Raw genomic sequence first — 13734 nt, 5'->3', positions numbered from 1 at the left:
AAAAAAAAAAGATAAAAATCAGGGATCAATAACACAGGTTATATTTAAAATGAAATTTAGTAAGATTCATTAAGTACTAGTAACTTCGTTTGTTCAAGAGTATTTGCATATTATGTCACAGGGTATACAAAACACGAGAGTCCCCTATCCTTGTGCAATTTATAATCCATTTAATGGGCTGGGGATGTTGCTCAGTGGCCCTTGGTTCCCAGCACTGCCCAAAAGAAAAAGGAAAAAAAAAAAAATGTGTGTGTATATAAAAGCCATTTAACTGTCAGAAGTCCTATGAGGCTTAGTACTATTATTTATAGATTAGAAAACACACAATAATGGCAGTGTACAAAATGACAGGTTGGGAATGGCTGACAGACCCCTGGAATTCAACTCAGGTTTGATAACAAAGTCCATGCTACTAAGAACTAAAGATCAACAATGGGTTCCTTACCAAAGTTTGCTGTAACAAATAATTTGGCTTTTAAGAAATCTTTGCTATGAAGTAGAATATAAGATTTTTGTGCATAAAAGGAACACTTCTTTAGATATAACCTATTCTGTAGTTTTTCCTTCCCCACAAAAAGTTTTCAGCCTTTTAAGTCTTCAGATCACTGTGCTTTATTTTTCAGCAATGTCTCATTAAGGCAAAGGCTTGTATACTGGTTCTATGTCATAGTCCATACATTTGTAGTTGCTATTTTGCCAGAGTACTTTCTTTTAGAAGGAGAATTTTACACACTAAGCTGTAGTTTTTCTTTTTAAAAAATTCTTTTCTATGTGTTAGGAAAGTACCATCTGCCTTACAAGATAAGACCCTAATGAAATGATTTGAGTGTTGCAAATTTTTATTAGGTTGAAATGCTACTTAAAAGCTGAGCGCCCTTGTGTGTTTCCCTGGCTACATAAGAACTACAGAAGACCATCAAGAACCAGGTATACAGATTAAAAATCCCAGAGTCCAGGTGAGTTTTCATTTTCAGTGACTGTGGTAAATACAAAATAAGTTAGAAAAAAAGTAAGTTAGCAAAAGTAATACAAGTGAAGTGTATGCTTGTACCACAAAGGCATTTTTGTAGAAGTGAGGTGTGATACCCCTTCCTATTCATACATATTTCATATTCATGGTTCATAAAAGAAGCTGAAATGTACTTGCAAAATTTTTGAATATACTTCAGTTCACAAATTGATTAAACTGTGTTAGTAAAATAAAAACTAAATCTGAAAAGCCCTACTTAAAAAAAAAATGAAAGAATAATGTAAACTTAAGCATGGCTTAATTTTCTTCACTCACTAGAGGAAATGTAGCCAAACACTCACAAGCTCCAGGTCATCAGACTGAAAATCAAATGACAAGTAACAACTTCAATTCAGTTTTTACTCACATCCCCTCCCTGGCCTACCAAACACAGAATCCTGTTAAAAAGACCTCTCGGATTCACACGTATGTGCATGGCTTGGAGAAAAATCTGTTGGCCAAACTTACGTATGACAATGCTTTGTATGTTGAAAACATAGTATCTATTATTAGCTTCCTAAAGAACCAATGCTTTGCAGAACACGCTATGGAAAATGATTCTCTCCTTCTGCAGAGATCTCCTACTCATTCCAGTATGATTTGCATTTTCATTTGATTTAGAAAGCATGGCAGGTTCTTTCAAAGCATGTTAACCTAAGTGCTGTCCTTTCCTTTGTCTTTATTTTGAAAAAACAGAATCCGTTAGCATGCATATGACAATGCTAACAAACCTCTGGATTCCACATATATAATCTGCTTAGATGACAAAGGAAGTCAGTGCCACAATTGACAAATGTCCCTGCTTTCACCACTGCCCCCACTCTTGCATATCTCAAGGTGGAAGCCTCATTATACGTTACAAAGCTACTACTCCCCTCTTTAAGAACATACAGCTAAAGAAAAACTGCATATGCAAATCATATCATATTCATTTTTTATTTAAGCTGGGGATGGAATGGGGATAGCATACATTTTATTTGTACAATATTTAACAATCACTTATTCAAGGTGGGGTTTGGGGGGGATTTTTTTTTTTAGCTTTCTGTTAAATACTTGCAGAAAAAAATAGCAAGTACAATTTGACAGTAGTACAACAACCTGTGCCGAAAACACTGACAAGAAATACAGAGTAAAGCTAAAATAATTGCTTACCTATATTTTGAGAGGTAACAAATAGGATATGGGTTGAGACTGCATAAAAAACGTACTGCTGGTTGAATATCTGAGGTAAATGATGTTCAATCAAGATGCTACTTGTATCATTTTGCCCATAAATTGTAAATAATTTTATGCACATTATACCAAATGTTCCTAAAAAGTAATTTTTCAAAAAAGTAAAAAAGAGAAACTGGAAAATATCTGTGATGAAGCATTTTTTTAAAAAACAGTAATCAGTTTATTCCACTAAACTACCATCTGGCCAGGGGGTTTTCTCAACCACCTGCATTTTCCTTAAACGTGGCTGTTATTCAGGGCTGAGGAAAGGAGGCAGAAATTTTTTTAATTTTGTGACGTTTGATTCCATTTTTAAATTCCAAAGGTGTTGGATGTTTTTCCTGATTATATTTTCAAAACGTCACCATGAAAGTTAGTGCATGGTCATGGGACCAGTAATTGTTAGGCACAGTCTCTGTTCTGGATTTCACAAGGTACCTGTAATAAACATTGGAACAAGAATCACACATCACATGCTAAAAACTTCCTAGCATCTAAGTACATACAAGATCTGTGCAGGGCATGGACTTGAATAAAGCCAAACACTGGTTAACCATCAATCCTATGGCAGTTGATCATAAAGCATTTCTTACATGGGACATGGGGCAAGATAAAGACTGTAAGTTAGAGCAGCAGTTCTGATGCGTTACCAGAAAGGTGAAGTATAGGACAAATCATGAGGAGCACCATACACATGAGGAGAAGAAGTCATTGGGGTCTCGGTTTGCCCCCAAATAAATCACCATTTTTCTCATTCCTTGATCTTTCTTTTATCCAGTACCCTAGCTCAAAGTTTTTGTTAACTTGCCCACTCTGCACTGACTGTAAACTAAATACTAAAATGCCCTGCAAAAGAAAGTTTTAACAAGACTAGGTATAAGGACAGGTAGTCACTGGAACACTCTTATTTTACTGCTTACAAAAAGTTTTTCTATTAATGTAGTTCTCAAAATGATAAAATTGGTTAGCTAGAATTAAGTATAATACCCAAGAATTCTAAAAATTTTTCCTAACATGAAACATCTTATATTGTAAATACTGGTCTTAAAATTTGTATGTAGTGTTCTCCTAAGCCACACATTCATCATAGTATCCCTTATTTTTGTTTAAATTTCTTTAACTTAAAAAGAAAATTGTTTGCAACAGATAGAAATTTACCTTTAGGAGATCAACAATTTTTGTATGCATGTTATCTATTGTTCTCTTGATTAGTTTCCAAGTGGAAACAAACCCATAAAGAATTTGAGAGGCCAAGTACTTTTTAAACTAAAAATGGTAAACATTAAAATTAGAAATCTTAAGAATACAATGAGACCTTGGACACATATTACATGAAGAACACAAACAAGTATGGTGTGTGGCACACAGATGAGAATGGTATTCTTTCTTTCCCTCCCTGCTTAGAGCCTGTTGACCTATCTATTGTTTATAAATAATATAATTTATTCTTCCCAGAGATTAAGTACATATTATATGTAAAATGTAGTGTACTGTGTAAATAACCATTTGAAGTTAACACATTCACAGTGAGCTCCTGATAACGACATGTAAAAAGTTCATTTATAAAATTAATGTATGGACTTTAAAATGACCTGACAAAAAGTAATAGCATAATACTGGCTATTTGTTGGTTAGTAATGTAGAAACTCAGGAAATTAATGTTTTACTTTGGCCTGTAATATACTTGAGGAATTCAATTATACTCCAAGGTAAGGTTGTTTTAAAAAGCACTTTGGCACTTACCTACCATCAATTCCATTTTCTTAGCATGGATAAGGCATGAACTATCCTAAATGAATGTCAAAGGTTAATTGTGAAAGTAATTTTGGAGAGGAGAGTAGGCTGTGTTACCTACGTTAACATTGGTTAACTCTAAATGTCATTGCATATTTTAAGTTCAACTTGTTATCCCTGATTTGTTTTGAAGCAGTAATATCTGAAATCTGTGCCTAAAGGTTAATATCTGTATTTTAAGGTAATTCTTTACACATCACAGACATCAAATATTACTCTGACAAGATGGCACCAATCAGAAGTATAGTGGTAAAGTTCCAAGTCTCAAAGCAGAAAGTGAAGAATTTTGGGTATTGACACTTCCTGAGGTGATCCTAAAACAGTGATAAAGAATGTCCCACACACTGTTTGATGAAAAGAAATACACTACAGTTTTACATATGTAAATGGGGGGAAGTCTATTTTAAAAGTTAAAATGAAGAGCCTTCCAGTGTCACAGCTCACTTAAAAAAATTTAAATCATGCTTTAAATTTTCAAATACTCCCCAAACACAGCACACCTTAAAAAAAAAAAAAAGTAATAAATACTTAGGTAAGTATGCAATATTTTGGGACCTGAATATAAGATGAAGCTTTAACATATGGGGAGAAGGGGGGAGGGAATTACACCATTTTTTCATTTCAAAAAAACAGCACTTTTTCCCTAAGTTACAAGCCAGCACAAGAAAAGCTAAAACACTGCTTTATGAATGGCCACTTATTATTGGCACTAAGCATAGCTTACCTTTTTTTCTTAAATAACACAGTGAATTTGTAATAGCTTGTTATAAAACATGGATCAATTTATTATTCAAATTTTGTTAGTGTTTTCAATTTCTATAATTTAGCAACCGTGGAACTGAGGTATACCTTGTTGAGAGGGAGGTTAAAGTAATGCTTGGAAGCCTCTTTACTGTCCCCACTTTGATGACTGTTTATGTACACAGAACAGCAGCACACTAAACATTCACAAGCTGTGTCATATTGGCATTACAATAGTCTTTTATAGAAACAACAACAGCAAATGCAATAAAAACAAGTTACCCTTTTTAAAATCTGAAATGAAAAGTTTTTGATTTTAAAAAAAATAGCAGTAGTTCATTTAAGGAATTAGTGTCTTCTGACAGACATTAAGAAATCTGATGTCAGTTTTCAAACACTTGATTGATTAGCCAGGTCCAAAAGATCCTTGATTTGGAGAGGGCACATTCTTCATGTACATTTTTTCAAAAGTTTCTTTATAGAGTTTGAACTTTTCTCTTAGTCTCATGTCCTTCACATCTGTGCTGCTGGCAATCCAGTAAGTCTCCCAAAGCCACGTTTTTCAACAAGGGGCTGCTTTCTTACATTTCCGGGAGACATCCTACTCGTTTCACACAGAAAATAAACTGTATGCAATTTTGTTAGCTTAGCAGCTCCAGTTCAGAGTCCCACTTTTCAGTGTGTACAGATGGTGCAACCATCATAGACTAGATTCTTTGGGAGGAAAGTCAACATTTGTCACCATCGTGACCACTGTTACAATGTCCTCTGTGGTAATGATATTTGTTAGTCTTTGCATCTGGGTAATTCTTTCACCTACACATCCAGCTGATAACCTGGCTTCTGCATCATGATCCCAACATTCTTCTATCGTTTCACAGAGCATTGCCATTCCCTAAGAGGAGAAAAAAACAGTCAAACACCACAACAATTTTTGTTTTCTATTAGGAAACGAAAATATCATTGAAAAAATTGCTATGTGTGGGTCAAAGAAATTTCAAGGTTATCAAAGCTTAACATTATTTGTCAATACTTTTATTGAGTTTCAACATCATGAAGAAAAGCACTAGTAATTTTTTCAAGCACTGGAAACTCACAACAGGAGTTTAAGTTCCAAAACTACCTGTCCATATTTCTCATAAACCAACTCATTTCAATATTAACTTTTGAGCTGGACTCAAAACCAAAGCTAATGTGAGTGATACAGCAATTTTTATCACTTTTTTCGTTAGTATCAGCATATCTATCTTGCAATTAAATACAAGATTAGAAATCCATCCTTGAAGATTCTTTACCTGCTTTAATCCATGTTTCTAGTTATATTTAGACAAAGCAATACTGTACTGTTCCATCCTCTGCTTAGTCTCTAACTTTTAGAACTTCAGAGTCTTCTAAGCCCAAATTCAGAAGACTTAGACTCCCATGGTGAGGAGAAAACAAGTTTTAAAATGGTATCATGTTGGAAGGTTGGTTGCCTTCCATCACGGCAGTTACCTTCCAGCAGCAAGGCTATCTAGTTATCTATGGGTTCCAGAGCCAGGCTCATTTCTCTAGGAAGCTTTCCAAATACAAGACACTCATTTGCACCAGACCATTGAAGTGAGAGCCTTGTATGGCTCCATGACTTCAAAATTTCCCTGGTGGGTATAGGTATACAAAGCCCTAATTCTGCCACCTCTAGAACTCTAGTACAAAATATCCTGTGTGAAGATCATACAAAATTCTCCCCCAAAATCTTCCCAGGACAGAAATAAACAGAAAATAAGTGACTCCTCTGAAAGATGTTTTATTTGAATTTTAAATGAAAAGTAATTGTGTAACGTACAGCATGTTTCTGCCAATAATCTCTTAAAACAGGCCTCTTTTTTTTATGAACAACAACTTCCTGCATGTCTTCAAGAGATGGATGCTGGCCAATTTCCTCCTCAAATGGCAACATATACTCATCTACAGGTCCTGAAATATACAAAAAAGGAAAAAAGTAGTCATTTTAATTAAAATATTCCTGACTGGTACAAGCTGTCTAAGATATACACCTTTTCCAATGCTATATGATGTTAACAACAGGACAAGAATAAACTGTACTTGTTCCACAGTATGGCCAAACTCTTAATTTATGACAAATCAAAAAGTCTGATTTATGTAACTCTATTAAGTGTTGTTTAGAAGCTAATTTTGGACAGGGTCTTGCTATATATAGCCCAGGCTGGCCCCTCTTTGTCATCCTCCAGTCTAAGCCTCCTAAGTTTCAGAATTATAGGTTTGTGCCCCGACACCCAGCTGTTTAGGAATACTGTATCAGGAATGTCTATATGCAAGAGATAGAGAAAAATATTTGCAAATCAAAGATACAACAACCTACCTTAAGGGACTCACTTCTCGCAATTCAGAGACAGTGGTGTTTCCTTCTCTGGAGACTTTGGGTTCAACCTGTTAGAACTATCTTCATTGTATGGCATGCTCAAACCCCCTACATGCCCCACATGAGGAATTACTACACCTCAGTCACACCTGTTCTCTACCCTCCTTTATAAGAAGTGCCAGAACACTTTTTTTGGTTTGATTTGGTTTTTTAACTACAAATATACACCAGCCAGGGTTCCCAGCCATTCATGGGTGGGAACAAAAGTTATTCAACAACATAAAATAATTCCTTTCTTCTTATGCCTACTCAAATAGGAAAATGCATTTAGGAGTTAACAACTAGTATTCGATAAGCACTTATCCTGACCAGAAGCCTTACATATATTATTTACTGTCATTTTAACTTCAGAGTGAAGGTGAACATAACCAATACTTTGCAAATAAGAAGGTGAGAAATTTTGCACAAGGGCACACAGTCATTATATGTGTTTGCATCTATCTCTGATTCTGAAGTCTGTGATTTTAATCCCTGCTTCATCTTCCCCTGACAGAAACAGGTCATTACTGAGCAATTTCACTGACCAGAGAGGTATGTGTACATAGACATAAGCCTGTGCAAGGTCCTGAAATGTACCAATATACCTGGATAGACAATGAATCCAGAGTCCCAACTCAACTCCATGTAAATCCTTGGTAGCTGGACAGTCTGCCATGACTCAAAGTATTGCCATTCTAAGGTATCTTTTCAACCTTTGTGTGGTCCACAAATCAGCAGCATTGACATTAACTGGTAGCTTGTAAAATATGCAGACTCTTAAGGCCTTGACCCAGACTACTGATTAAGAATCTGAATTTGAACAAGATTCTCAAATGTTCAGTATGCACAGTAAAGTCTAGGATCACTGAGGAACTAGACAATGACAAATTCAAAAGCACCTACTTTAGTAATGTTGTCCACACTCTCCCTTAGGCCCTGATTTCTGCATAACACACACAAAACATTTAAGAAAAGTCAGCATCTATTCTTTTCTTTCCCATACAAATTCCCCTGATAAATGGTTATGGCAGCTCATGACTATACTCCCAGCTACTCGTGAAGCAGAATTCAGGAGATAGTGATTTCAGCCAGCCAGGGCAAAAAGTTCACAAGACCTCATCTCATCAAAAAGAGCTGGACTTGGTGACATGCACCTGTCATCTTAGCTACACAGGAAACATTAAGTGGGAGGATCATGGACCAAACTGGCCTGGGCAAAAACATAAGACTCTACCTCAAAAAATAACTAAACCAAAAAAAGGCTAGGGGTGCAGCTCAAGTGGTAGAGCACCTGCCTAGCAAGTGCAAGGCCCTGAGTTCAAACCCTAGTACCAAAAAAAGAAAGAGAAGAAAGAAATCCCTTTTCCCACAAAGCAATCTCTCTTCTAAAACCAACAATATTCCCTTCCATTCCTCAGGTATTATATTCATTGAGCAGGTGTATGCCTTCTTATGCCTTCCCATGTCCAGGCAGTGTCTCTTCAGTGGCCAAACCTGCTGGGGAGAGCCCTGATTTTTTACCACCTGGTAACCCCATTCTACTGGATAAAACCCCAAACCCCCAGAGCTTTCAGGCACTCAGTCTTTCCCTGAACTGCTCACCTCGCCCCTCAAGGTGTAATTCTATTGTGATAAATATCAATCTTTATTATCTTAAAAAAAAAAAAAAAAAAGAAGGTGTTACTGAATACCTATGTTTCAGACATTGGGCTAGAGTTATACTACTACGCTAGAGTTACATATTTACTCCAGAATATATTTTCTTTAACTGTAAAGTCAGATTCTCTGCTATTGAGAATCTGTATTATGAACTATATTTCTTATAACATGCCATCTGACCTACTTCTGCTTCCATAAATGCACATAATAAATGTAATACACCTTTCTTTACTTTTAAGTCAAAATACACTGAACAGCTTACTCATCTTTTAGACTTCAAAGCTAAAATTATTCCCAAATTGTTTCAACATTTCCTAGTTTTCAATTCTGGAAAAATGAATGGCTGTCTGTTTCTAAGTTCGCTTTAAAAGCCTAGTACCCTAAATCAAATTGTTTATTTCAGAGGTAGTTTGTCCTGCACTAAGAGCCTTTCACAGTATAAGTGATTCTTAGCAGCATAGATTAAGTTCGCTATACCTTTTAAATATTCAACATAATTTCTTCTATGGTCTTACATAACTGGAGGAAGTTTTTAGACAAGTATAAATTGGAATTAAAAAACAAATCATTACATATGCTTGGGAATTTAGTAATCAGGATCTACCTTATCTAAAAAAGTACCACAATATTTGAAGACAAATGGAGCACTAAAGATACAGTACTCAGAACACCAGCTTTGTCACCCTGGGAATATACTATGCAGTTTTATACTGTCAATAAATTACAAATATTTAATATGACTTAAGCAGGAACCTCAATAATAAAAAATGAACCCTTTAAAAACCAAAGTGCTGTGGTAGATACTTTGACAAATGTTCACAATACTTTCCACAGCAGGTCAGACCTTCAAAGCTTTACGGAGACAGAATTAACCTACAGTACATCCAAAAGCATGCTCACAGTTCTGTGTGTTTGGGGACAGAATGTACATTTAATCTGGGTATTTAAGTATATGCTAGTAAGTCAAGTACTGAACAGACTCAGCCTGGGTGTCTCTTAAGGCAGTCAAAGTCCCTCCTACTCTACATACATGTCTCATCAACAGAGTTGACTTGAGAATCTAAGGTGCAGAACCAATCTAACCAAGGGAATAGCCCCCTCCCTACACCAGCATTAGAGTTACAAATCTAGGTTTCACCTTTTATCAGCTTGGTCAAACTACTTAATTTCTCTATGTTTTAATTTACTCAACTGTAGAACAAACAACTACCTCCAAAGCTATCTTATGAAATAAGCTAAAGGAATGTGAGGTATCTAGCAAACCATCTAGGCAACAGGAAAGGATCAATACATACCAGTTCCTTTCCTCTCCTTCGCCACCCTCCCTGTTCCCATATCCTTAATTCTCTCTTCAATCTTTTGGAGTCCATTAAAAAGAAATTATACTTTGTTACCTTTAAATGTAATCATACCTTTTCATAAATGTAGTATATGTACTTTTTAAAAAATACTTTTCCCTTACCATCTGCAGCAGTACAGCGAGAAGCCAGTTCCCACAGGACTAATCCCATGGCGTACATATCTATCCTCAAAAATGCATCCCTTTGGAAGTTTATAGCACCCTCTAATACCTCTGGAGCCATATACCTCCGGGTACCAACCTGAAAAAGATTTTAAAAGCAAAGAGTACTCACTTAATTAACTTTATGAACTAATATTTTATGATTTTGTAAAAAAGAATCAAAACCATATATGGTTTATTTAATCAGACTATAGGGTGTGTGAGTGTGGTTGTGTGTATGTGTGCGTATGTATGTGTGTGTGTATGTGTATATATATAAATCATTCTTGCACAGACTTAAAATATTTATATCAACAGATATTATTATGCTGGTAGAAGCTTCCCCCCCAGCTTGCTGGGAGGATGCAATAAAAAAAAGCTACTTTTCAATTTACTTTTGCATACTGTTTGAATTATATCTTTAAAAAAGAAACCTCTAAGGCCAGGCAATACTAGAACTTCAAAACCAGCTCCAGAAAAAGGCTCATGAGATCCCATCTCAACCAATAAAAACCAGGAGTGGTATCATGAGCTGTCCTCCTGGTTATGCAGGAAGCATAAACAGAGGATTACACAGTCTAGGCTCGTGGTCCAGGCAAGTGAGACACTATCTAGTAACCAAAAGCAAAAAGGGCTGGGGGTGTGGCTCAAGTGGGAGAGTGCCTGCTTAACAAGCATGAGGCCCTGACCTCAGCCCCCAGTATCAACCCCCCTCCAAAAAAAAAAAACCAAAAACCTTTTTTGAAGGCTTCACTAATAATAAATATCATAATGTGTTGTAAAAGAATTAGCCAAGGATAGATTGTTTTTAAATCCTATTTGTATAAAGTCTATGAATTTATTTATTCATGAATTCTTCTGTCTTGGATTCCTTTTTTTGTATTTGCCCCAGACAATTTGGTATTTCTTAGAACTGTAACTATGCTAAGCTAATATAGCTAGCTTTGGCTGGTGCTTGACAATATTCTTATATGAATGCTTAAAAAAACTGTGAGATATCTGGGAAGACCAAAATATATTTGAGTTTTAGTAGATCTATGGAGCATCTATATTGGTCTTTTCAAAAACCTCCATCCTTAGATGACTGTGATCTGTACTCTGTAAGTCACTAGAAGTTGGGCAATTATACACAAATGAAGCAGATGTTTTTAAAAAGTAATGACAGACCACTAAAACTCAAATTCAACTTTTTAATTCAATTAGTAAGGAGAGATTGTGCTGAAGGGAAAAAGTAGCTTTTTTTTTTAGCTACTGAATAACTTTGAACTAGTTGTACTTTTCTCTTAAAGATAAATTTATGACACCCAAAGTATCTTTTATTTTGAGATTATGGCTCATCTACTTTCAGTCTAAAATGTTCTTTTTCATAAATTAGTCATGATTGTAGATAAAAGTTTTTACTACTGTACACAATAACTTATTCTTGCCTAATCATGTAACCCAATTGGAGGGGAATATTTAAAACAGCATGAGTGAGTCCCAATTTTTTCTCAAAATAAAAAAAGAGAGACTTATGAGTTACCAATGGATAAAATTGTTTCCAAAATTTTTCCTATGATAGTCAATCATACAACAAATGCAGAAGCTTGTCTCTAGGCTTTCTATACAATATCCATTTTAGTATTCTCCACAAAACTGCCTCCATTCCCAAATAAACTTGGTGTCAACTTTTCTAGAACTCTGTGACTACTGTCCATTTTCCTAAACTAAATTCTTAAATTATTAGTCAATGTTGCTGAAATATATTGTGCCATGATTGTTTACAGCTGTATTCCTATGTATCAAGAGGAGATACTGGGAAAAGAAAGCCCAGAATTAGCTGACCAAATAATTTACATGACTTGAAAGAGGGAAGAAATAACAGTGCCAAAGTCAATGAACCATCTGGCACTGAAGGAAATGTCATCTTTCAGATCACATTGGTTTTCCTGATTGCTAGATTATTTTTCCCCTAGCCTCAGTTTCTAAGAATAAACTCTATGGATAATCTTACTCCCTTGGCCTTCCTAAAGGTTTCCACTGCTAAGATCTACTTGTGCAGACCTTAACTAGAGTCAGATACCTCACTCAGGCCTTTTCAAGGGTTCTGAACTCTAGAGAAAATTCAAACATCAAGTTGATTAAACACTTAATGAGGTAATAAAGAGCCAAAACAAGAAACTAATTGCTATGTAGAAAAATGGTAAAGAAATCTATTAGTACACTGTATCATAATAGTGACTGATTATGTGATTGACTGATAGTGAATTAACAAAACTACTGAGTTAATACTAAGAACTCCCTAGGAATGAAGTCTATTACAAGATGGATTCTTCTATGATCAGTTTTTTTTTAAATAATCCTATAGCATCCAAGAATGGTTTAATGAAGTCCTTACCTAAACCATCTGAGTCCTCTACCACAATATGAAAATGTCATCTTCCTCAGAAATGTAACATAAAACTCTTGATTAGATGCTGGTTTAATCACCATCACAATTTTAGACCAATCCAATTCTGATGTGATAGTCTAAGAAAATATGAGGCAAGCTGATTTTTTTCTTGTATTTTATAGTAACCATCCTTACTTACCTGTCCATGGGTATCACCTGCAGACTTGCCAGCCTCAAACTTTAGTGCCAACCCAAAGTCAGCAATGCAAGCTGTCAAATTGTTTTTCAACAACACATTTTTACTTTTGATGTCCCTTCAAATACAAAGATAAAGTTTTCAAATTAAGTTTAAACAAGTTATCTTTTAAAACTTTTTTATTGAAAGTGGGAAACAGGGAGAATGTGTTATAAGAGGTTATTTAAAACTATGCAATGCAAAGAAAGGGAAAGGGAGAAGTTTAAGCTGAGTCCATTTAGCCTGAGATACAAGAGTACAACAACAAACTCCTATTCATAATATAGACAATAGGAAGGAATCTTCTCCATAAAGCATTTTACAAAGAACTGCCATTCCAAAAATGTTATCTATGTCACTCTCACATACCATCAAAATTGCTCTTTTTTAAGATAAGACTATTTCAGAGTTTACAGTTACCAATTCCCACAGAAAATGGAATTTAAAAACAAAATGAGAATTTTCAAATCAAAAAGAAATAGATGAATTGGAGCCTTTTGCCTACTGATACAGACCTACATGTTAGAAAGTGCCTTACATAGTGGTTTTTATATTCTTCTACCTGGTTGTAGAAAAGAATCTCTAGGAATATATAATAGATAGAAACTTTTTACCATAAGTATATCCTTGTGTTGTGAAAAATACAACAATCTGAAGGCAATAAAGTATCCTTCTCTATACACTTGCCTCAACTGGTTCATCCTAGAGATTAAGATTACTACAGTCTAGCTACATACATCTATATCACAATCAGTGGTTACACTTAGATGTACAGTCACATAGACTAAGACTGGAATAGATAGGGACA

The 13734-nt window shown here is 35.2% G+C and overlaps 1 protein-coding gene across 2 annotated transcripts in view; it reads right to left on the bottom strand.

Annotated features, from left to right (window-relative positions):
• Positions 1–1931: 1931 nt before the first annotated feature.
• The window catches only part of Acvr2a (activin A receptor type 2A), an 83523-nt gene continuing 71720 nt past the window's right edge, over positions 1932–13734 (bottom strand). For both annotated transcript variants that reach the window (XM_074070711.1, XM_020167957.2), the window contains 4 exons: positions 12891–13005; positions 10282–10420; positions 6585–6715; positions 1932–5654 (listed from right to left, as the gene is read on the bottom strand). In XM_074070711.1, coding sequence (XP_073926812.1) covers positions 5460–5654; positions 6585–6715; positions 10282–10420; positions 12891–13005 — 580 coding nt within the window. In that variant the 3' untranslated portion in view covers positions 1932–5459. The remainder of the gene's footprint in view (positions 5655–6584; positions 6716–10281; positions 10421–12890; positions 13006–13734) is intronic.

This window comes from Castor canadensis, chromosome 4 (genome assembly GCF_047511655.1).
Source record: "Castor canadensis chromosome 4, mCasCan1.hap1v2, whole genome shotgun sequence".
Taxonomy (NCBI): Eukaryota; Metazoa; Chordata; class Mammalia; order Rodentia; family Castoridae; genus Castor; species Castor canadensis.
The sequence above is the reverse complement of the archived record's forward strand: the minus strand, read 5'-3'. Positions and strand labels throughout refer to the sequence as shown.